The sequence below is a fragment of the Apodemus sylvaticus genome, chromosome 4, assembly GCF_947179515.1.
Source record: "Apodemus sylvaticus chromosome 4, mApoSyl1.1, whole genome shotgun sequence".
NCBI lineage: Eukaryota > Metazoa > Chordata > Mammalia > Rodentia > Muridae > Apodemus > Apodemus sylvaticus.
Window position 1 is genome coordinate 71,826,868 of NC_067475.1, and position 25,536 is coordinate 71,852,403.

Genomic DNA, 25,536 nt, shown 5'->3' on the forward strand with positions numbered 1-25,536 from the left:
GAATTCTGATGATATTATTCTCCTTTCCTTCCTTCTTTTATTCCTCTGTTTTCACCTAAATTTCCCTGTCAGATTCATGTTTTTTAATTCTAAAACTATTATTGTTATATATCATATAGTACATGCATAATGTATTAGTGTTATCTGTCCAAAAATGTATTTGTCTTTTGCCTGTAAGTTTTTTAATTCTTGTTTTTCTGGTTTTGACTTTTGCTTTTCTTTTTGTTTTTTTTTTTTTTGTTGTTTTCTTAAAAATCCAAGTATAAAGAGTTGGGTGGTAAGAAGATGGGGCATCTGGGAGGAATTGGGAGAGGGGAAATATGTTCCCCCTCTTAAGCCTGTTAGCAATTTTCATTGTAGAGGTTTTTGACTTTTTTTACTTAATTTTATTTATAGGTATGCTTTGGGTTTCTTAGCAAAGCTTATTGGTATATAGAAAACCTAATAATCTTTTTTTTTTTTTTGCAATTTTATTAGGTCCCATTTGACAATTCTTTTTTTTTATTCCATATATTTTTTATTTACATTTATTTTAGGTCCCATTTGACAATTCTTTTTTTTATTCCATATATTTTTTATTTACATATTTTTTATTTACATTCCCCACTCCCCGAAAGTCATATAAGCCCCCTTCCCTTCCCCTGTTCTCCTATCCACCCCTTCCCACTTCCCTGTTCTAGTTTTGCCCTATACTGCTACACTGAGTCTTTCCAGAATCAGGGGCCACTCCTCTGTTCATCTTGTACCTCATTTGATGTGTGGATTACATTTTGGGTATTCCAATTTTCTAGGTTTATATCCACTTATTAACCTAGAGTGCATACCATGATTGATCTTTTGAGACTGGGTTAGCTCACTTAGTTCTCCAGCTCCATCCATTTGCCTAAGAATTTCATGAATTCATTTTTTCTAATGGCTGATTAGTACTCCATTGTGTATATATACCACATTTTTTGCATCCATTCTTCCGTTGAGGGATACCTGGGTTCTTTCCAACTTCTGGCTATTACAAATAGGGCTGCTATGAACATAGTGGAGCATGTATCCTTATTACCTGCTGGGGAATCTTCTGGGTATATGCCCATGAGTGGTATAGCAGGATCTTCCGGAAGTGGCGTGCCCAGTTTTGTGAGGAACCACCAGACTGATTTCCAGAGTGGTTGTACCAATTTGCAACCCCACCAGCAGTGGAGGAGTGTTCCTCTTTCTCCACACCCTCTCCAACACCTGCTGTCTTCTGAATTTTTAATCTTAGCCATTCTGACTGGTGTAAGGTGAAATCTCAGGGTTGTTTTGATTTGAATTTCCCTAATGACTAATGAAGTTGAGCATTTTTTAAGATGCTTCTCAGCCATCCGAAGTTCTTCTGGTGAAAATTATTTGTTTAGCTCTGTACCCCATTTTTTAACAGGGTTATTTGGTTTTCTGGGGTCTAACTTCTTGAGTTCTTTGTATATATTGGTTATTAGCCCTCTATCTGATGTAGGGTTGGGGAAGACCTTTGAGAACATCAGTACAGGGGGAAAGTTCCTTCTCATAATCTTTGTATGCTAAATTCGTGATTGCAAATGTGCTGAATTAATCAGTTCTAATAGTCTTTTGGTGAACTCTAGGTATGTTTAGTATGTAGAGTCTTATTATCTCCAAACAGTGATCATTTATTTGACCTCCTGTCTTCTTATTCATGTCTCTTTTGCTTTGCTTTTAAAAACAATTTTTACTTTATCTCACATTTCCACACCTACAAGACTGTTTCAATCAGCCAGGCACAGTCCTTCTCCTTTATGCAGCCTCTGATATCTTATGCTTTTTTATTTTTAATAATTTTTTCATACAATATATTTTGATCATATTTTCCTTCTCTCCCAACTTCTCCCATATCCTTCCTCCATGCCCGCCCAACTCTATATACTTTCGTTTGGAAAAGAAAGAAACAAAAATGAAAACAAAACAAGAATCAAAACTAGAAAAAACACAATTAAAAACATGTGTAAAAAAGAAGATAAAAATGCCAAAACCAATAAAAACAAAACAAAAAGTGTACCAAAATGCCACTGAATTTATTTACTGTTGGCCAGCAACCCTGGGGTTAAGGCCTACCCTAGAGTCTAGTCTGGTTGAAATTGGAGAAAACTGATTTTTTTCTTTATTGACAGTTATCAGTTTATTTGTTAGGAGTGGGACCCTTTCTGGCTTGAAATTGTGCAGGTCTTGTGTGTGTTGCTTCAGTCTCTTTAAGTTCATATGTGCACCAGTCCTGTTGCATCTGGAAGAGAAGGTTTCTTTGGAGTCATTCACCACTCTTACAGTCTTTTAACCTCTTTTCCTACTTTGATCTCTTATCCTTGAGGAGAGGGGTTTGATCCCATGTAGGACTAAGGGCTCCAAACATCTCTCACTCTGTATGCATTGTTCAATAGTGGGTCTCTGTATTAAGAACCATCTACTGCAAGATGCTTCTTTGAATGAGGGCACTGATATACATAGAATTACGTTATTAGGATTAATTATACCACTATATTCTTTTAACAGAATAATAGTATTAGGCTTTCTCTTTGTACCTGGACCTTTCTAGTCTCATTCTCATCTATCTAGACACTTTACCAGTGTTAGGTCAGGGTTCCATGATCCTTAAATCCAATCAAAAAGTGGTTGTGTCACAATTACACCCATTTGTAAGATATTTTAGTTTTAGATCACAGAGTTTATAGACAGTGATTTTGATTTCCTTTCTCCTCTGGTAGTGTAACTTCCAGGACCATGAAAACCAGTCAGTAGGAGTGATGTATCGAGTTAGGTACTCAATTTTTATATGTTCAATCAGCTTTTCCACCTTCAGTAAGCTAGTGGAGTTAGGTACTCAATTTTTATATGTTCAATCAGCTTTTCCACCTTCAGTAAGCTAGTGTTATCTTAAGGAATAGCTCCTTACCATCAGGTTATAGTGAGGAGCCAATAGCCTTGGTAATAGCTGTGATATTTGGAGACTTCCATGGGTTCCTTTGGCCAATGTCTCAACAAGATGTAAACTATTTGTCTTAGTCAGGGTTTCTATTCCTGCACAAACATCATAACCACAAAGCAAGTTGGGGTGGAAAGGGTTTATTCAGCTTACAGCTTCCACATTGCTGTTCATCACAAAAGGAAGTCAGGACTGGAACTCAAGCAGGTCAGGAAACAGGAACTGATGCATAGGCTATGGAGGGATGTTCCTTACTGGCTTGCTTCCCCTGGCTTGCTCAGCGTGCTCTCTTATAGAACCCAAGAACACCAGCCCAAGGGTGGTACCACCCACAAGGGGCCCTCCCCACTTGATCACTAATAGAGAAAATGCCCCACAGCTGGATCTTATGGAGGCACTTCCCCAACTGAAACTCCTTTCTCTGTGATAACTCCAGCCTGTGTCAAGTTGACACACAAAACCTGCCAGTACACTATTCTCAGCACCAGAGATTGTACTTGGTGGCTTAAGATGTCTAGATGGAGCAGTGTCTCATCCATTATTTGATGACTTCATTTAGATTACACACACACACACACACACACACACACACACACACAAACACACACACACACATTTAGCTAACAATCACATATTAGGAAATAAAACAGAATTTATCTTTTAGGGTCTGGATTACACCAGGATAATTTTTTCTGGCTCCATCCATTTATCTGCAAATTTCATTTTTTAATAAGTGAATAATATTTCATTGTGTAAATGTACACATTTTCATCATTCATCAGTTGATGGACATCTAGGCTCTTTCCCATTTCCCCCTATTATGAATAGATCAGCAGCAAATATGGATGATCAAATACCTCTATAGTAAGATTTCAAGTTTTCAGGGTACACCAGAGTCGGGCACCATCCCCAAGAAGTGGCAAGAAGTTATGAAATGGAATGGATAGGGCTATAATGATTCCAAGTTCTTATTGAGTAAGAAGGGCCAGGTTGAGCTGACTGAGGAAAGGCACCCTCTTAATGGCTTGGCTTTACCAACTTTAAAAGACTGGATCCAAAACACCCTTGGAGCAAGTCTGGAGCATAAAACTATCTCTAAAACGTCCAAAAATCCTAGTGAAGCACCTCCTTCTATTATGAATGAAGATTTCCTTCAGGAACTTAAAGAAGCTTATATTTCCTACTCACAGGTAGCAGATGATCACGTGTTTAGAGCTCATGGTCATTGTCTTCTCAAGATATTTTTGCTCAGAGAAGGAATGTTCTTTGCTTTGTTTCTACATCTATAGATTGACAGATGGCATTCCTGGGTCTCATTGTATGTGTACTAGTTTATAGTCAACTAGCTGGTTGTCATTTAAGATTTTAGTCATGCAGCCCATTATCTGAGGAAGATGCTGCCAGCTGTTCTACATGTTCCTCTTCAATGCTGTCATCCATGCTCATCTAGCCTCTCTTCTGTTCTGTCCTTTCTTAAACATTTCTCTAAGGCAGGTAATCTAGCAAAGATTCTGCTGGTGAGAAATATTTGTGTATGTTGTTAAAAGCATACTTTCCTGTGAGTAGGTCATTGGGGAGGACACTCCTGGCAGAGCTGGTGGTCTGTTACTAGCATGCCTTCATCTGTAGAAGGTGCTCAGCCTAAGCTTTACTTGAAGTGCATGCATGTTGCAAACTTAAATTGCCAACACACAAATTACTCTGTGAGCAGACACATTTTTGTCCTCTGTGTCTGTTTCTAGGAGGGTATGAGCTCTATTTGTATCACTGCAGTGTCACCTATAGCTGTGTCCTAGATCATTCATAACGTGCTTTGTAAGAACAGCTGACTTACTACACATGAAGGACAAGTTGAACCATTAAGTGAAGGCCGCTGTCCCTCCTCCAGCCCCCAGGTGTCTTCTGTCCCATGCTTGATAAGCTGCACAGGCAGCTGCAGCATGAACAAAAGAAAAGTGACAGAACCTGCCATCTCCAGTTTAAAGAATTGTTTGGCTAATGAAATAGTCATTAGTTGACTCAACACCTCCGTAATATCAATGACAACAATCTTTTCTTTTCTGATTAGCCACAAATAGCCTGATAAACTTTTATGGAAAAATAGTTTCAGTTTAATTCTTAATAATAGTTTAATGCTATTTTTAATTACTGGTTTAACCTAAATTTTTCTTTAAAAAAGGTGTACTGCGTACGCCATAATCACAAGTTTGAAATATCCTATTTCTTAAATAAAAAGGAGAACATTAATCACAGTTAGCAGACATTTTTGAATTCAAAACTGGATATTGAGATAAGTGGGACAATTGCTTTAAATCACTGTTGTGGTTCCTGAGTCACATTTGAAATGGGTTCTTTTCTTAATGCAATACCTAACTTTTGATAATTTTTTAAAATTAATATTTAATCAGATAATGTAAGTTAAATGCAGACGATCCTTTAAAAGGACACACTGTCTATCTATGTAGCAACAGCTCCAGATATGTTGGGGCAGTTTGATACCTTTTATATCTTAAGTAGCCTTAAACAGAACAGTGAAAATTTAAAATTGATTAAATATTTTTCAGGCTTCAAAATGGCAATTTTTTTTTTTTTTTTTTTTTTTTTTGGTTTTCCGAGACAGGGTTTCTATGTATAGCCCTGGCTGTCCTGGAACTCACTCTGTAGATCAGGCTGGCCTCAAACTCAGAAATCTGCCTGCATCTGCCTCCCAAGTGCTGTGATTAAAGGCATGCACCATTACTGCCCAACAGTAAATAATTTTTAACTATTATAATTGGCCTCAAACTAACAAATTTAAATTGGTATGAAAATCAATATTAAGTGTTAGGTTAACAACAAAAACTCAATATTTATGTTTTGGAAGCTGCTTTTTTATTGATGATTTATTTTTAATTATAAACTTTATATCAGATCTTTGATTAAAAACTTTGATGGTTTGAAATAGCTGAATACTCAAGGAAATTGCCTCTAGAATTTCTTCATAGAATGCATCTTCATGAAGGTGATTCTCTAGTTGGAAATTGAAATGTAACATTGCGTAAGACTCCAGCATCTCACTGCAAGCGTCTATGTGTTTCCAAGTAGTCATTTTAAGCATTTCATCAGCAGTTTCTTGCATGTGATTGTTCAAACGTTTTTCCCAAGGATCAGATGCTCACAGCCTCATCGATCTGTAGTGCAAGTGTGAGTGACACCTGAAGAGGCTGGGTTGCTTCCCTGTACAACATGAGCTTTGTGGCAGTCAGCAGTTTATGTGTTTGCTTCCCTTTTGTGTATGGAGGCCTTACCAACCTTGATTCTATAATGGTTCCTACATTTTGCATTTCAAATAATTTCTGCAGAGATCATTTTGGAGCACAAGAATGTTCATTAGTAGTATTTCACTCTAACTGTAAATCAGGAAGCCTTCCCACCCACTTCTGGGAGGTGCCTCAATGCAAACTGTGTCTGTGGAGGAACATGAGTTCACAAACATGCATAAAGCACTTAAACCTTATCTCTTCTTTCAGAAGTGTCTGCACATGGCTTCATGAAGCTAAGCCCAGGAAAATATTGTCATCTGAAGCATCTTAACTCAAAGATTAGTTTATTTAAAAGATGTAGCCTGTTGGATATCAGAAGCCCATAACACTGACTTGTCCTTCCTAAGTTAGTCATATGTGTGATATTTTGCTTAAATCTGATGACATCACATGCAGGTCGGATTTTTGGTGGGAATGGGAACTTGCTGCTAGTGAGAAATGGAGTTAAATACTAAAGACTCAGCAGACAGGCTGTATTGACCTGGAGAAACTGCCACATCCATGTGTGGTGCGATGTGTACTGGGCATAAGTGAATTGACTCTTGCGCTACGGTCCTTGAGCATCTCACTTAGCTGAATTTTGGAGACCACATGTTTTTTGTGTCCAGCATTTTATCATAGAATAAAGGATTAAACTATGCTCTCTTTAGAAATGGTAGCTTCTTACTCAAAATGCTTATATATGATAGGATTATCGACCTGACGTTATCTATTAATCTGGAAGCCTTCTAGGATGCATATTTCTGTTGTTGATGTATTTTGGGAAACAAAAGCACAATAAAAAACAAGCTTCCTTTGTTGTGTATATTATATCACATATAAACACATGTAAGAAACCTCCCCTTCCCCTCCAGAATACTGTAACAGTCCTAGTTTGCATATTTGAAAAAAAGCTGTTCTGCATGTTAATCCCAGAGATATATCTTTGTCATACTCTGTCATACCAACAGCTTCTAAGTGTAACTGATCAGAGAAGCTCTAACTTCCTAAATTCATGTGTGTTGCTTCAAATGGGAGCAGCTTGGGTAGCACTATCAGAACACAGTGATGCAGAGGGATTACCTCACACCATGTAGTCACAACACTTGAGGTGGCATCAGATGCTGTCTATAGAAGGCGTATTTCCAGTTTGAGGAGCATGAGACACGGGAGTCAATCATTTTAGTAATTTTGAGGGATTTTTTTTTCCATCAATCTTCAGTGATTTTGATTTTAACAGAGACTTAGATTTTAACAGGAGACAAGCAGGGAACACATCGGGTGCAGGTTAGGACTAAAGCTCCAAGTTTTCTGCCTTTGGCTTTGTCAGCTGTGGAGGCTTGGCTTGGTTTGGCTCAGGGCTTTATGCTCCATTATGAGCCATCTGCCTACAGATTCATTTAATTCTTACAAATTTCTTTTTACTGAAGAAAGAAAGTCCTGAAAGTATAAAAGGTTTTCTTAAATTGTTGAAGTATGTGTCTGACATGAAGGATGTAATCCACCTTTCTGTTCCTTAAATCAAAAAGTGTTCTTCTTCAGTGTGAAACTTAATTGCAAAAACTGCTTGTATAATGCCAAGAGATTATAGAAACATTATTAATAAAATGGAAATGAGCCTATGATTTTTTAAATCAAAAAAAGATTTAAGAAAAATATATATATTCGACTGAAACATTTATTGGCAATTTTGACCCAATACAATTCTCTGATTCCTCTATCTAGGAAATCATGACAATAAATTCAATAGAAATACAGAGTACCAGAGGTGACACAAAAGATGCAAATAATGTGAATCCCCACCCAGGAAACAAATTCTTTGTTCAGGACATGAAAGTTATTTTAATATTACAAGATAAACTCTAACTTGTAAAACTATGTCCTTTGCTTCTTTGACAGGTTTTTAATCATAAATTAATACACCATGTGGAAAAACCAAATGATTTCCTCAAGTAAGTTTTAAATGTTAATTTTAAATCCCAAACACCAAAATCAAATATACATTTTAATAATATATTTCTGAGTATAGTTAAAATATTTTTTACTTTTTTCATTTACTTTCTTCTATCCAAGAAGCTCAATGAATATGGAGTCCTACAGATAAATCTTGCACCAAACAACATTAAAATAGTGATATAGTTAATATGAAATATACCACCTACAGCCAAAATAAGGAATCATGTTAAATGTTTTGTCTTACTAAACATCTACTTTTTTCTTGGGTTTAGTACTTATTGTTTATTATATTTTATACTAGCTTCTCATACAAAGTAAAAGGATCTCGGTTCTTGGACATATGCATATAGTGGAGTGCTGCTAAATTAAGTAGACAGAACCTGAGTTCATTTCCCCTATTTCATGGTTAACTCTGGTTCTTTTCTTTGTGTCATCTATACATTGATTATATTTTCTGATGGTCCCTGTCCTGGATCCGGTCCTTGCCTTACCTCACCCAATATGGTTGCACTTCGTAAATATATACATATACACTCTTTATTTCCATTACAGTATAGGCTGGGAAAAGAGTTACTGGAAGAAGATCTATGTTTTCTGTTGTTGCTGGTAGCTATCAATTGATTGATTATGGCTATATACTTGCTTTTTTTTAAGGGATGAATCCAGACTGATTCCAATTGAATGGGATTTATAATGTTTCTGAAATAATATATATTCACTATCATCAAAACCAGACTGGACACGTGTGGCTTACAGTAATTTGTTACTTTCCTTTATTACTATATGCATATTTAGAATATCTGTCATTGAAATACTAACTGTACTGAATTCAGTAAGATTTTAATAATCAAATGACTGCCAGGAATTGTTTCTGACCCTCTGTATTTAAAAACTGGCCCTCTGATTCCTTCCTTGCTTTGGATGATATGTGATCAGAAAGAGAAAAAGACTGTGCATATCTTGAGACTTGCATATTTGTGGACGAATGTGTTGAACTCAAAGGACTAGAATGTGGCTACTATTTCTCCTGTCTCTAGAAGGTCCATACCCTGACTGCCCATAGTCGTAGTCTTCACGGCCATAGCTTCCATGCCTCCAGGGTTGAGGCTGTCTACTGCTGTCCTGAACAGGCCCTTGTGATGTGCCATGTTGTCCATGAACTGACTCTCTCTGTTGATGTCCTGATTGACGCTGACCAGATCTAGAATGTCTCTGTGAAACTACTGAATGTTGCTCACCCTCACTGGACTCAGGTTGGACTCGTGATCTCTGTGGAGTTCTTCCAGAGCCCGACTGTGAGGGTTGTTGATGGCTGGACTGAGGCTGTCTACTGCTGTCCTGAACAGGCCCTTGTGGTGTTCCATGTTGTCCATGAACTGACTCTCTCTGTTGATGTCCTGAATGACGCTGTCCAGATCTAGAATGTCTCGGTGAGACAACTGAGTGTTGCTCACCCTCACTGGACTCAGGTTGGACTGGTGATCTCTGTGGAGTTCTACCAGAGCCTGACTGTGAGGGTTGTTGATGGCTGGACTGAGGCTGTCTACTGCTGTCCTGAACAGGCCCTTGTGGTGTGCCATGTTGCCCATGAACTGACTCTCTCTGTTGACGTCCTGGATGATTCTGACGAGATCCTGATTGTCTCTGTGACACTACAGACTGTTCCTCACCCTCACTTGACTCAGGTTGGACTGGTGATCTCTGTGGAGATCTACCAGAGCCTGACTGTGCCGGTTGCTGATGGCTGGATTGAGACTGTCCAGTACTGTCTTGACACTGTCTTTGAGGACTACCATGCTGTCCATGACCCGCCTCTCCATGCTGAAGACCAGAATGTCCCTGGGAAGATCTGCTGTGTCTCTGTGAGACTACTGAGTTATCTTCACCTTCACTAAGCTCAGGCTGGACACGAGAACTACTTGGATTTCTACGAGAACCTGAGTGTGATGGTTGCCCTTGAACTGATTCTCTCTGTTGATGTCCTGCACGACTCTGACCGGATCCAGATTGTCTCTGTGACACTACTGATTGTTCCTCACCCTCACTGGACTCAGGTTGGACTGGTGATCGCCTTGATGATCTACCAGAGCCTGATAGTGCGGGCTGTTGATGGCTGGATTGAGGCTGTCTACTGCTGTCCTGAACAGGCTCTTGTGGTATGCCATGTTGCCCATGAACTGACTCTCTGTGTTGACGTCCTGCATGACTCTGACCAGATCCTGATTGTCTCTGTGACACTACTGATTGTTCCTCACCCTCACTGGACTCAGGTTGGACTGGTGATCGCCTTGATGATCTACCAGAGCCTGATTGTGCGGGCTGTTGATGGCTGGATTGAGGCTGTCTACTGCTGTCCTGAACAGGCCCTTGTGGTGTGCCATGTTGTCCATGAACTGACTCTCTCTGTTGATGTCCTGAATGACGCTGTCCAGATCTAGAATGTCTCTGTGAGACAACTGAGTGTTGCTCACCCTCACTGGACTCAGGTTGGACTGGTGATCTCCTTGATGATCTACCAGAGCCTGACTGTGAGGGCTGTTGATGGCTGGACTGAGGCTGTCTACTGCTGTCCTGAACAGGCCCTTGTGGTGTGCCATGTTGCCTATGAACTGACTCCCTCTGTTGACGTCCTACATGACTCTGACCAGATCCTGATTGTCTCTGTGAGACGACTGAGTGTTCCTCATCCTCACTGGACTCAGTTTCCACTGGTGATCTCCTTGGATTTCTTCCAGAGCCTGACTGTGAGGGCTGTTGATGGCTGGACTGAGGCTGTCTACTGCTGTCCTGAACAGGCCCTTGTGGTGTGCCATGTTGTCCATGAACTGACTCTCTCTGTTGATGTCCTGAATGATGCTGACCAGATCTAGAATGTCTCTGTGAAACTACTGAATGTTGCTCACCCTCACTGGACTCAGGTTGGACTTGTGATCTCTGTGGAGTTCTTCCAGAGCCCAACTGTGAGGGTTGTTGATGGCTGGACTGAGGCTGTCTGCTGCTGTCCTGAACAGGCCCTTGTGGTGTGCCATGTTGTCCATGAACTGACTCCCTCTGTTGACGTCCTGCATGACTCTGACCAGATCCTGATTGTCTCTGTGAGACGACTGAGTGTTCCTCATCCTTACTGGACTCAGTTTGCACTGGTGATCTCCTTGATGATCTACCAGAGCCTGACTGTGAGGGCTGTTGATGGCTGGACTGAGGCTGTCTACTGCTGTCCTGAACAGGCCCTTGTGGTGTGCCATGTTGCCCATGAACTGACTCTCTCTGTTGACTTCCTGTATGACTCTGACCAGATCCTGATTGTCTCTGTGAGACGACTGAATGTTCCTCATCCTCACTGGACTCAGTTTGCACTGGTGATCTCCTTGGATTTCTTCCAGAGCCTGACTGTGAGGGTTGTTGATGGCTGGACTGAGGCTGTCTACTGCTGTCCTGAACAGGCCCTTGTGGTGTGCCATGTTGTTCATGAACTGACTCTCTCTGTTGATGTCCTGAATGACGCTGACCAGATCTAGAATGTCTCTGTGAGACAATTGAGTGTTGCTCACCCTCACTGGACTCAGGTTGGACTGGTGATCTCTGTGGAGTTCTACCAGAGCCTGACTGTGAGGGTTGTTGATGGCAGGACTGAGGCTGTCTACTACTGTCCTGAACAGGCCCTTGTGGTGTGCCATGTTGCCTATGAACTGACTCCCTCTGTTGACGTCCTGCATGACTCTGACCAGATCCTGATTGTCTCTGTGAGACGACTGAGTGTTCCTCATCCTCACTGGACTCAGTTTGGACTGGTGATCTCCTTGATGATCTACCAGAGCCTGACTGTGAGGGCTGTTGATGGCTGGACTGAGGCTGTCTACTGCTGTCCTGAACAGGCCCTTGTGGTGTGCCATGTTGTCCATGAACTGACTCTCTCTGTTGATGTCCTGAATGACGCTGACCAGATCTAGAATGTCTCTGTGAAACTACTGAATGTTGCTCACCCTCACTGGACTCAGGTTGGACTTGTGATCTCTGTGGAGTTCTTCCAGAGCCCAACTGTGAGGGTTGTTGATGGCTGGACTGAGGCTGTCGACTGCTGTCCTGAACAGGCCCTTGTGGTGTTCCATGTTGTCCATGAACTGACTCTCTCTGTTGACGTCCTGAATGACTCTGACCAGATCCTGATTGTCTCTGTGAGACAACTGAGTGTTGCTCACCCTCACTGGACTCAGGTTGGACTGGTGATCTCTGTGGAGTTCTACCAGAGCCTGACTGTGAGGGCTGTTGATGGCTGGACTGAGGCTGTCTACTGCTGTCCTGAACAGGCTCTTGTGGTGTGTCATGTTGCCCATGAACTGACTCTCTCTGTTGACATCCTGCATGACTCTGACCAGACCTTGATTGTCTCTGTGACACTACAGACTGTTCCTCACCCTCACTTGACTCAGGTTGGACTGGTGATCTCTGTGGAGATCTACCAGAGCCTGACTGTGCCGGTTGCTGATGGCTGGATTGAGACTGTCTACTACTGTCTTGACACTGTCTTTGAGGACTACCATGCTGTCCATGACCCGCCTCTCCATGTTGAAGACCAGAATGTCCCTGGGAAGATCTGCTATGTCTCTGTGAGACTACTGAGGTATCTTCACCTTCACTAAGCTCAGGCTGGACTGGAGACCTACTTGGATTTCTACGAGAGCCTGAGTGTGATGGTTGCCCTTGAACTGATTCTCTCTGTTGATGTCCTGCACGACTCTGACCAGATCCAGATTGTCTCTGTGACACTACTGATTGTTCCTCACCCTCACTGGACTCAGGTTGGACTGGTGATCGCCTTGATGATCTACCAGAGCCTGATTGTGCGGGCTGTTGATGGCTTGGTTGAGGCTGTCTACTGCTGTCCTGAACAGGCCCTTGTGGTGTGCCATGTTGCCTATGAACTGACTCTCTCTGTTGACGTCCTGCATGACTCTGACCAGATCCTGATTGTCTCTGTGAGACGACTGAGTGTTCCTCATCCTCACTGGACTCAGTTTGAACTGGTGATCTCCTTGATGATCTACCAGAGCCTGACTGTGAGGGCTGTTGATGGCTGGACTGAGGCTGTCTACTGCTGTCCTGAACAGGCCCTTGTTGTGTTCCATGTTGTCCATGAACTGACTCTCTCTGTTGATGTCCTGAATGACGCTGACCAGATCTAGAATGTCTCTGTGAGACAACTGAGTGTTGCTCACCCTCACTGGACTCAGGTTGGACTGGTGATCGCCTTGATGATCTACCAGAGCCTGATAGTGCGGGCTGTTGATGGCTGGATTGAGGCTGTCTACTGCTGTCCTGAACAGGCCCTTGTGGTGTGCCATGTTGCCCATGAACTGACTCTCTCTGTTGACGTCCTGCATGACTCTGACCAGATCCTGATTGTCTCTGTGAGATGACTGAGTGTTCCTCATCCTCACTGGACTCAGTTTGCACTGGTGATCTCCTTGGATTTCTTGCAGAGCCTGACTGTGAGGGCTGTTGATGGCTGGACTGAGGCTGTCTACTGCTGTCCTGAACAGGCCCTTGTTGTGTGCCATGTTGTCCATGAACTGACTCTCTCTGTTGATGTCCTGAATGACGCTGACCAGATCTAGAATGTCTCTGTGAAACTACTGAATGTTGCTCACCCTCACTGGATTCAGGTTGGACTTGAGATCTCTGTGGAGTTCTTCCAGAGCCCGACTGTGAGGGTTGTTGATGGATGGACTGAGGCTGTCTACTGCTGTCCTGAACAGGGCCTTGTGGTGTTCCACGTTGTCCATGAACTGACTCTCTCTGTTGATGTCCTGAATGACGCTGTCCAGATCTAGAATGTCTCTGTGAGACAACTGAGTGTTGCTCACCCTCACTGGACTCAGGTTGGACTTGTGATCTCTGTGGAGTTCTTCCAGAGCCCGACTGTGAGGGCTGTTGATGGCTGGACTGAGGCTGTCTACTGCTGTCCTGAACAGGCCCTTGTTGTGTGCCATGTTGTCCATGAACTGACTCTCTCTGTTGATGTCCTGAATGACGCTGACCAGATCTAGAATGTCTCTGTGAAACTACTGAATGTTGCTCACCCTCACTGGATTCAGGTTGGACTTGTGATCTCTGTGGAGTTCTTCCAGAGCCCGACTGTGAGGGTTGTTGATGGATGGACTGAGGCTGTCTACTGCTGTCCTGAACAGGGCCTTGTGGTGTTCCACGTTGTCCATGAACTGACTCTCTCTGTTGATGTCCTGAATGACGCTGTCCAGATCTAGAATGTCTCTGTGAGACAACTGAGTGTTGCTCACCCTCACTGGACTCAGGTTGGACTTGTGATCTCTGTGGAGTTCTTCCAGAGCCCGACTGTGAGGGCTGTTGATGGTTGGACTGAGGCTGTCTACTGCTGTCCTGAACAGGCCCTTGTGGTATGCCATGTTGCCCATGAACTGACTCTCTTTGTTGACGTCCTGCATGATTCTGACGAGATCCTGATTGTCTCTGTGACACTACAGACTGTTCCTCACCCTCACTTGACTCAGGTTGGACTGGTGATCTCTGTGGAGATCTACCAGAGCCTGACTGTGCAGGCTGCTGATGGCTGGATTGAGACTGTCCACTACTGTCTTGACACTGTCTTTGAGGACTACCATCCTGTCCATGACCCGCCTCTCCATGTTGAAGACCATAATGTCCCTGGGAAGATCTGCTGTGTCGCTGTGAAACTACTGAGTTATCTTCACCTTCACTAAGCTCAGGCTGGACTGGAGACCTACTTGGATTTCTACGAGAGCCTGAGTGTGATGGTTGCCCTTGAACTGACTCTCTCTGTTGATGTCCTGCACGACTCTGACCGGATCCAGATTGTCTCTGTGACACAACTGATTGTTCCTCACCCTCACTGGACTCAGGTTGGACTGGTGATCGCCCTGATGATCTACCAGAGCCTGATTGTGAGGGCTGTTGATGGCTGGATTGAGGCTGTCTAATGCTGTCCTGAACAGGCCCTTGTGGTGTGCCATGTTGCCTGTGAACTGACTCTCTCTGTTGACGTCCTGCATGACTCTGACCAGATCTTGATTGTCTCTGTGAGACGACTGAGTGTTCCTCATCCTCACTGGACTCAGTTTGCACTGGTGATCTCCTTGATGATCTACCAGAGCCTGACTGTGAGGGCTGTTGATGGCTGGACTGAGGCTGTCTACTGCTGTCCTGAACAGGCCCTTGTTGTGTGCCATGTTGTCCAGACTCTCTCTGTTGATGTCCTGAATGACGCTGACCAGATCTAGAATGTCTCTGTGAAACTACTGAATGTTGCTCACCCTCACTGGACTCAGGTTGGACTTGTGATCTCTGTGGAGTTCTTCCAGAGCCTGACTGTGAGGGTTGTTGATGGCAGGACTGAGGCTGTCTACTGCTGTCCTGAACAGGCCCTTGTGGTGTTCCATGTTCTCCATGAACTGACTCTCTCTGTTGATGTCCTGAATGACGCTGTCCAGATCTAGAATTTCTCTGTGAGACAACTGAGTGTTGCTCACCCTCACTGGACTCAGGTTGGACTGGTGATCTCTCTGGAGTTCTACCAGAGCCTGACTGTGAGGGCTGTTGATGGCTGGACTGAGGCTGTCTACTGCTGTCCTGAACAGGCCCTTGTGGTGTGCCATGTTGCCCATGAACTGACTCTCTCTGTTGACGTCCTGCATGACTCTGACCAGATCCTGATTGTCTCTGTGAGACGACTGAGTGTTCCTCATCCTCACTGGACTCAGTTTCCACTGGTGATCTCCTTGGATTTCTTCCAGAGCCTGACTGTGAGGGCTGTTGATGGCTGGACTGAGGCTGTCTACTGCTGTCCTGAACAGGCCCTTGTTGTGTTCCATGTTGTCCATGAACTGACTCTCTCTGTTGATGTCCTGATTGACGTTGACCAGATCTAGAATATCTCTGTGAAACTACTGAATGTTGCTCACCCTCACTGGACTCAGGTTGGACTTGTGATCTCTGTGGAGTTCTTCCAGAGCCCGACTGTGAGGGTTGTTGATGGCTGGACTGAGGCTGTCTACTGCTGTCCTGAAAAGGCCCTTGTGGTGTTCCATGTTGTCCATGAACTGACTCTCTCTGTTGATGTCCTGAATGACGCTGTCCAGATCTAGAATGTCTCTGTGACACTACAGACTGTTCCTCACCCTCACTTGACTCAGGTTGGACTGGTGATCTCTGTGGAGATCTACCAGAGCCTGACTGTGCAGGCTGCTGATGGCTGGGTTGAGAATGTCCACTACTGTCTTGACACTGTCTTTGAGGACTACCATGCTGTCCATGACCCGCCTCTCCATGTTGACGACCATAATGTCCCTGGGAAGATCTGCTGTGTTGCTGTGAAACTACTGAGGTATCTTCACCTTCACTAAGCTCAGGCTGGACATGAGAACTACTTGGATTTCTAGGAGAGCCTGAGTGTGATGGTTGCCCTTGAACTGACTCTCTCTGTTGATGTCCTGCACGACTCTGACCGGATCCAGATTGTCTCTGTGACACTACTGATTGTTCCTCACCCTCACTGGACTCAGGTTGGACTGGTGATCGCCTTGATGATCTTCCAGAGCCGGATTGTGAGGGCTGTTGATGGCTGGACTGAGGCTGTCTACTGCTGTCCTGAACAGACCCTTGTGGTGTGCCATGTTGCCCATGAACTGACTCTCTCTGTTGACGTCCTGCATGACTCTGACCAGATCCTGATTGTCTCTGTGAGATGACTGTGTGTTCCTCCTCCTCACTGGACTCAGTTTGGACTGGTGATTTCCTTCGATTTCTTCCAGAGCCTGAGTGTGAGGGCTGTTGATGGCTGGACTGAGGCTGTCTACTGCTGTCCTGAACAGGCCCTTGTGGTGTGCCATGTTGTCCATGAACTGACTCTCTCTGTTGATGTCCTGAATGACGCTGACCAGATCTAGAATGTCTCTGTGAAACTACTGTGTGTTGCTCACTCTCACTGGACTCTGGTTGGACTGATGACCTCTGTGGAGTTCTTCCAGAGCCTGACTGTGATTGTTGTTGATGGCTGGACTGAGGCTGTCTACTGCTGTCCTGAACAGGCCCTTGTGGTGTTCCATGTTGTCCATGAACTGACTCTCTCTGTTGATGTCCTGAACGACGCTCACCAGATCTAGAATTTCTCTGTGAGACAACTGAGTGTTGCCCATCCTCACTGGACTCAGGTTGGACTGGTGATCTCTGTGGAGTTCTACCAGAGCCTGACTGTGAGGGCTGTTGATGGCTGGACTGAGGCTGTCTACTGCTGTCCTGAACAGGCCCTTGATATGTGCTATGTTGCCCATGAGCTGACTGTCTGTGCTGAGAACCAGAGCGTTCCTGGGAGGATCTGTTGTGTCTCTGTGAGACTTCTGAGTCTTGTCTACCTTCACTGTATTCAGCGTGGACTGGTGACCTTCTTTGGCTTCTACCAGAGCCTGAATGTGAGGATTCAAGGTGCTCTGAGCTAGATTTCTGACCGGGGACACACCCCTGCTGTCCATTTTCAGATAACTGGCCTGAGCCAACCCCATTCTGCCAAGAAGTAGTAGATTGATCTTGTCCATACTTATTTTCCCCAAAGCTGGATGACTGACCTGAACCAGTACCATGCTGCCAAGTGTTAGTCCTATAACCAGGTCCAGACTCATGGTCCCCAAAGCCAGATGACTGACCAGAACTAGGTCCATTCTGCCAAGATCTAGAAGATTGACCCTGCCCCCACTCATGATCCCCAAAGCCAGCAGACTGACCTGATCCATTCCCGTGGTGCCACGAACTAGATGACTGACCAGGTCCAGATTCTTCCTCTCCATAGCCATAAGACTGTCCTGAGCCAGTCCCATGCTGCCAAGAGCTAGATGATGGACCCGAGCCATATTCATGATGCCCAGAGCTAGATGACTGACCAGGTCCAGATTCTTCCTCTCCATAGCCGCAAGATTGTCCTGAGCCAGTCCCATGCTGCCAAGAGCTAGATGATGGACCTGAGCCATATTCATGATGCCCAGAGCTAGATGACTGACCAGGTCCAGATTCTTCCTCTCCATAGCCATAAGACTCTCCTGAGCCAGTCCCATGCTGCCAAGAGCTAGTTGATGGACCTGAGCCATATTCATGATGCCCAGAACTAGATGACTGACCAGGTCCAGATTCTTCCTCTCCATAGCCATAAGACTGTCCTGAGCCAGTCCCATGCTGCCAAGAGCTAGATGATGGACCTGAGCCATATTCATGATGCCCAGAGCTAGATGACTGACCAGGTCCAGATTCTTCCTCTCCATAGCCGTAAGATTGTCCTGAGCCAGTCCCATGCTGCCAAGAGCTAGATGATGGACCTGAGCCATATTCATGATGCCCAGAGCTAGATGACTGACCAGGTCCAGATTCTTCCTCTCCATAGCCATAAGACTCTCCTGAGCCAGTCCCATGCTGCCAAGAGCTAGATGATGGACCTGAGCCATATTCGTGATTCCCATAGCTAGATGACTGACCAGAGCCTGACCCATACTGCCCTAAGCCAGATGACTGACCTGAGCCTGCCCTGTTATGCCTAGAGCTAGATGACTGACTTGAGGCAGATCCATGATTCCCATAGCTAGATGACTGGCCAGAACCTGACCCATAGTGCCCTAAGCCAGATGACTGACCTGAGCCTGCCCTGTTATGCCTAGAGCTAGATGATGGACCTGAGCCATATTCATGATGCCCAGAGCTAGATGACTGACCAGAACCTGACCCATACTGCCCTAAGCCAGATGACTGACCCGAGCCTGTCCTGTTATGCCTAGAGCTAGATGACTGACCTGAGACAGATCCATGATTCCCATAGCTAGATGACTGACCAGAACCTGACCCATACTGCCCTAAGCCAGATGACTGACCTGAGCCTGCCCTGTTATGCCTAGAGCTAGATGATGGACCTGAGCCATATTCATGATTCCCATAGCTAGATGACTGACCAGAACCTGACCCATACTGCCCTAAGCCAGATGACTGACCCGAGCCTGTCCTGTTATGCCTAGAGCTAGATGACTGACCTGAGACAGATCCATGATTCCCATAGCTAGATGACTGACCAGAACCTGACCCATAGTGCCCTAAGCCAGATGACTGACCTGAGCCTGCCCTGTTATGCCTAGAGCTAGATGATGGACCTGAGCCATATTCATGATGCCCAGAGCTAGATGACTGACCAGAACCTGACCCATACTGCCCTAAGCCAGATGACTGACCCGAGCCTGTCCTGTTATGCCTAGAGCTAGATGACTGACCTGAGACAGATCCATGATTCCCATAGCTAGATGACTGACCAGAACCTGACCCATACTGCCCTAAGCCAGATGACTGACCTGAGCCTGCCCTGTTATGCCTAGAGCTAGATGATGGACCTGAGCCATATTCATGATTCCCATAGCTAGATGACTGACCAGAACCTGACCCATACTGCCCTAAGCCAGATGACTGACCCGAGCCTGTCCTGTTATGCCTAGAGCTAGATGACTGACCTGAGACAGATCCATGATTCCCATAGCTAGATGACTGACCAGAACCTGACCCATACTGCCCTAAGCCAGATGACTGACCTGAGCCTGCCCTGTTATGCCTAGAGCTAGATGACTGACCTGAGACAGATCCATGATTCCCATAGCTAGATGACTGGCCAGAACCTGACCCATACTGCCCTAAGCCAGATGACTGACCTGAGCCTGCCCTGTTATGCCTAGAGCTAGATGACTGACTTGAGGCAGATCCATGCTGCCCAGAGCTAGATGACTGACCAGAACTGGACCCATGCTGCCCAGAGCTAGATGACTGACCAGAACTGGACCCATGCTGCCCAGAGCTAGATGACTGACCAAAACTGGACCCATGCTGCCCAGAGCTAGATGACTGACCAGAACCGGACCCATGCTGCCCAGAGCTAGATGACTGACCAGAACTGGACCCATGCTGCCCAGAGCTAGATGACTGACCAGAACCGGACCCATGCTGCCCAGAGCTAGATGACTGACCAGAACCGGACCCATGCTGCCCAGAGCTAGATGACTGACCAGAACTGGACCCATGCTGCCCAGAGCTATATGACGGACCAGAACTGGACCCATGCTGCCCAGATCTAGATGACTGGCCAGAACCAGACCCATGCTGCCCAAAATGACATGATTGACTTGATGCAGTACCATGTTGGCCACAGCAAGACTGACCTGATTCATGTCCATGTTGTTTAAAGCCAGAGGACTGACTTGAGTTTGTTCCATGTTCTTCACAGCAGGATGAGTATCCTGAACCAGACTCACGCTGGCCACTTTTGGAAAATTCATTTGAATTACACCTGTTTTGATGAGAGCTTGATGAATGTTCACAGGAACTCATTCCCTGTTGACCACAACCAGAAGAGTAAGTTGCTCTAGACCCATATTGTCCACAGCAAGAAGAGTGGTTTGAACCCATTCTCTGCTGTCTTCCACAGTTCTGTGATTGACCACATTGTTTAGATCCATACCTTCTCTCACTAGAAGACTGGCTACAGGATCTAGGTTTAGGTTGACAACATCTAGAGGACTGACTTTCTGAGACACATCCATATCCTTGTCCTCCACTAGTTCCTGACTGACAGTTTGACTGGGTACAGCAAGACTGATTTCCTTGCCCCCGTGACCTACTTGCATGACAAGAACTTGAAGCATTTTGTGGTCTGCAACATCCACTAGAATTGCTGAAACCATATACATGACTTTGTATCTGACTGTTTCCTGAACTTGCAGAACTATACTCAAGCTTTTGTTCTCCGCCCTTTAACTGATTATAATTTGATTCATGTTTGTTCTTTTCCAATCCATGTGACAGTTCTCTATGGCTTTTCATTCCCTGATGGTTTAACCTAGATCCAGACTCATACTCTTCCCCAGATTCTCTAGAGGGGCTATCATGTGACTTGTCTCTTTTTTCTCTTAGTTCTTCAGATCTGGAAACATGTTTCTCTTTGTTATTACTCCAAGAGTGACCAAAGATAGACCCATGGTGCTTTTTCCTTGATTCCTCTGAGCTGGATACTTCATCTTGCCTTTCCAACCTCCTAGAGTTGGACCCACGTCTATGTTTTGCAGGTCCCCATGAGCCCCCAGAACTATGTCCATGTTCCTCTCCCTCACTCCAACTTGAATATCTGAAACCTGATTTCTGTCTTGGTGTCTCCTCTTCCTCTTCTGTTTCACTTTCTTCCTCTCTTTGTTGATGGCCATGCCCATGCTTCTTTGACCCTGAAGCTTTACAGTATTCTTTTCCAAGAACCTTGTTGCAGGCTAGAGCCAGTTTGAACACCATCAGAATAAACTCAGTAAAGTCTAGTCTTCGGTCATGATCTCGATCCAGCATATGCATGATGACATCTACTGTGTCTGGATCATCTGGATTCTGTATATAAAAGACACACCAATAAAGACATGTTCAGCCACATTATCAGCTAAAGTAGCCTAGTAGCACCTAGCATATTTGTATACTGTGTGTTACATGATTTTAATTCATCTGAGTATTACTTTAGGTTCATAGGACCTAGCATTTGTGAAAGTTTATTAGAAAACAAAGACTATGGTGATCCATAAAAAAAAGATAAAGGAGCTAAACCAGAAAGTTACATGCTCAGTTATGACATATGGAAAGCAGTGTGACAAACTAACTTCAGTAAATGGTATTTAGTTTCATGCAAGCACATTAATACATCTGCCTTCAAATATGTTAAAGTCACTAGTTAAGTCTTTGCTAAGTACTTGGAAATAATTCACACCCTTTCTTTTCAAATTTTATATCATCTTGGCCACTTTGTTAACTCCCATTTGATGACATTCCTCTATAACATTGTTCCCCATTTGTTAGACTAGTCAATCATTCAATGAATTGATTAATCAATTTGTTAGCACAAATGTATCTATGTTAGATGGGAAGCTTGAGTGTATGAGGAAGTTGGAGTATAAGTGGTATAGCACAGGAAAGTGTGGAAGAAAGATCTGTTTTTAAAAAATACATGTTGTAGTAATAGATTTATGATGACCTAGCCCAAAAGACTATTACTGGGATTTTCTCAAAGTTTGCTGGGGCAGTGCATGTTCCAGCTAATCTGGTCTTAAAATCCTGACAGCCTTCAGACTTAACACTTACCTTCAGAATTGGCCGGAATTCCTTCTCCAGCAGTTCCTTTAGCTCATCCTTGCTCAGTGTGCCACATTCTTCATCTTGCTTGGTGTACTTGTAGAATACATCAATGATGGTGACAACACTTCTTAAGAGATATGTCATCTTTGTTTCTGTCAAGTTTAAATGAACCTAGAGGGAGAAGGAAACAGAGAGAGACCTCATTTTCTTTTAGTTTACCAGCAGGTCTTATTTTAATATAATGCAGTGGTTCTCAACTTTCTTAATGCTGTGACCCTTTAATACAGTTATTCATGTTGTGGTGACTCCCCCAACATAATTATTTTCATTGCTACTTCACAACTGTACCTTTCCTATTGTTATGAATTAGAACATAATATTCTTATATGCAGGGTATCTGATATGAAAACACCTGTGACAGCATTTTTGGACCCCAAAAGAGATTTAGATCTACAGGTTGAGAACTACTGATAAAATAGTTTTTCAAATCTCTTTTCTTTCTTCCACCTCAACATATAAGTATGGGTCAGGTTTTTTGTAACATTAATCAACACAAAGGAAACTTTGGGCATGTTACTGACTCTACTGAGATGATCTCAGGTCTCCATATTATTTGTCTTTGATGACTATATTCTTTATATAATATCTTTTTGTGTACTTTGATGTCCTGGGGGTTACTCTAGGATTCCAAAGTTTCTAGTACTCTGTATACACCGTGACTCTACTCTGTCTTGTCTCTTCTGTCCTATTCTCTTATATCCTTTTTTCCTCCACATTATCCCTCTCCTTTCCTCTGATTTTCTTTACTCTTCCTTTTCATTTCTTTCCTTGCATGAATGTGATACATGAATGTATTTGTGTGGGTGTGTATTCATAAGTGCAATTTGGAACTTTTGCACATATGTGGGCATGTGTGTGGAAACCAGAGTCAACATTTGGTGCCTTCTTCAACTAGCCTTTATATTGTTTTTATATCTGTTTTTTACATATGAGGGAATTATGTATGTATATGTAAATATGTGCATAATATATGAAGGTGTTTGTGTGTGTGCATGTGTGTGTGTGTTTATATTTGTATTTGTTCATGAGTACAGGCACATATGTACCATGGTGCATGTGTGGAGATCAGAGGACAACCTCAGGTGTTGCTCATCACCTTCTACATTGTTTGAATCATGTTTTCCTGTTTGTATGCTGTTCACCACCTGTTGCCAGACTAGCTCCAGGAACATTGGAATTTCAGATGTTCACTCACTATGTCCAGCTTTATGTCGGTTCTAGGCATGTGAACCCAGGTTTTCACACATATACCATAAGTTCTGTGGACATTGAGTGCTTTTCCAAGCCCTCTGCCTTGTATTTTGAGACAGCATCTTTCAATGAAACTGGAGCTCATTGATTTGGATAAATTGGCTAGCAAATGAGATCTAAGGAGCCACATGTATTTGTACCTAACCTAGCACAAAAGTTGCAAACACATGCTGCCATACCTAGCTTTTAAAAAGGTGCAATGCTCCTGAACTCAGGTTCCCATGCTTGTCTGGCAGACACTTTACCTACCGTTTGCCCAGACTCATCCTTTCCTTCCTTCCTTCCTTCCTTCCTTCCTTCCTTCCTTCCTTCCTTCCTTCCTTCCTTCCTTCCTTCCTTCCTTCCTTCCTTCCTTCTTTCCTTCCTTTCTTTTTTCTCTTTCCTTTCTTTCTCTTTTTCTTTGTCTTTTCTTTCTTCTTCCTATGTATGTATGTATATATGTATCTATCTATCTATCTATCTATCTATCTATCTATCTATCTATCTATCTATTTATTTTTGAGACAGGATCTCATGCAGCTCAGGCTGGCCTTAAAAAACTGCTTTGTAGTCAAGTCTGGCCACTGACTCTTGATCTTTCCTTCCACCTCCAAAGTGGCAGAATTATATGCATGCTCCACCATTCCCAGCTGGGGCAAAAGTGGTAGATAACTTAACATCTAAATCCTTTTTGTTCATCAGAAAACAAGTTAGACCCAAAGTTCCTACAGAAAATTAAAAAAAAATGTATCAAGAGTGTCAATGAAATCTTGGTACTATAGAACCTAGAGATAGCCCTTATCACAGGCCAGAAACTCTCACCATCTTAGGACTCAATTAAACATCTTTTTTTTTTTTAAATTAGCAATCCAGACAAGTATTTGAAAATGGAGAATTAGACTTCAAATCTCTATGAAACAACCATGAACAACGAAGAAACACTACCATCTTACCAGTCTCTTTCATATACCCAGAAAAGATGGCATGTGAAAAAACTAAGCATAAAAGATGACATGGAACAGTGATTCTCAACCTTCCTAATGCTGTGACCCCTTAACACAGTTCTTTGTGTTATGGTAACCTCCAACCATAAAAGTATTTTCAATGACACTTCGTAATTTTAATTTTGTATGAGTTATATGTAAATGTCTGATATGTAGGATATCTGATAAATGACCCTGTTGAAGGTGTCCTGACCAGAGGTTGAGAATCACTGGCCTAGAGGAATACAGACTTCTACTGGCTTTTCTCCTTAATAAATACATTTATTTCTAAAGACTCAAGGATAAACTAAATTCACCAAACTAAACAGCAAACCAAAAATAAAAGAATCAACAACAGAAGGAAAAGTATGAGCTCAGACTCATCTTAGGATGATCACCAAATGCCACTGATTTCAATTCCTCTCACCTGGTTCACCAAAGGAACAAGTAGGATAAGGCCTGATGCAGCTTGCAGGGTGTTGATGGACTGGGACAGTGACCCTTATATAGCTTCTAGTTTGGGTGCTGTCTTCTGTAGGATGGGCTGATTCATTTCTAATCAAACTTATCCCCACCCCTTACATGTTTATCTTCCTTCTTTACATTCTCATCTCTAAGATGATTGCAGAAAGCGTGGTAATGGCCCCACCTTCCACAATGAAGACATGCTCTGAGACACCCTCCTGTAGGATCATATATAGTGAAAAGCAGAGACTTTGTTGTAGAGGATTTGTGTGTGCAACTGGTTTTCTTTACCATGGCATTGAAAAAAGGTAGCAGAGTGTTAGATAGTTGGCAGGTACATGATGAAGGGTTTTTTTTTTTAATTGCAAATGAACCCAGGCCACTAAGCTTATCCAATTCATGTCTTTTGAAATAATAGTTACCATTTATT

At 43.5% G+C, this 25,536-nt stretch overlaps 1 protein-coding gene across 1 annotated transcript; it reads right to left on the reverse strand.

Annotated features, from left to right (window-relative positions):
• Positions 1 to 8,504: 8,504 nt before the first annotated feature.
• Positions 8,505 to 22,512, reverse strand: Flg2 (filaggrin 2). Its single transcript, XM_052180942.1, is given in 24 exon segments — positions 8,505 to 8,564; positions 8,566 to 8,666; positions 8,669 to 8,805; positions 8,807 to 9,059; positions 9,062 to 9,112; positions 9,115 to 9,210; positions 9,213 to 9,321; positions 9,438 to 9,812; positions 10,239 to 10,384; positions 10,455 to 10,634; positions 10,833 to 11,290; positions 11,705 to 11,930; positions 12,738 to 12,758; positions 13,374 to 14,683; positions 15,461 to 16,399; positions 17,201 to 17,350; positions 17,864 to 18,203; positions 18,243 to 18,437; positions 18,477 to 18,554; positions 18,594 to 18,755; positions 18,951 to 19,082; positions 19,374 to 19,550; positions 19,998 to 21,633; positions 22,375 to 22,512. Coding segments are annotated over 24 exon segments (7,470 nt in total).
• Positions 22,513 to 25,536: the final 3,024 nt, after the last annotated feature.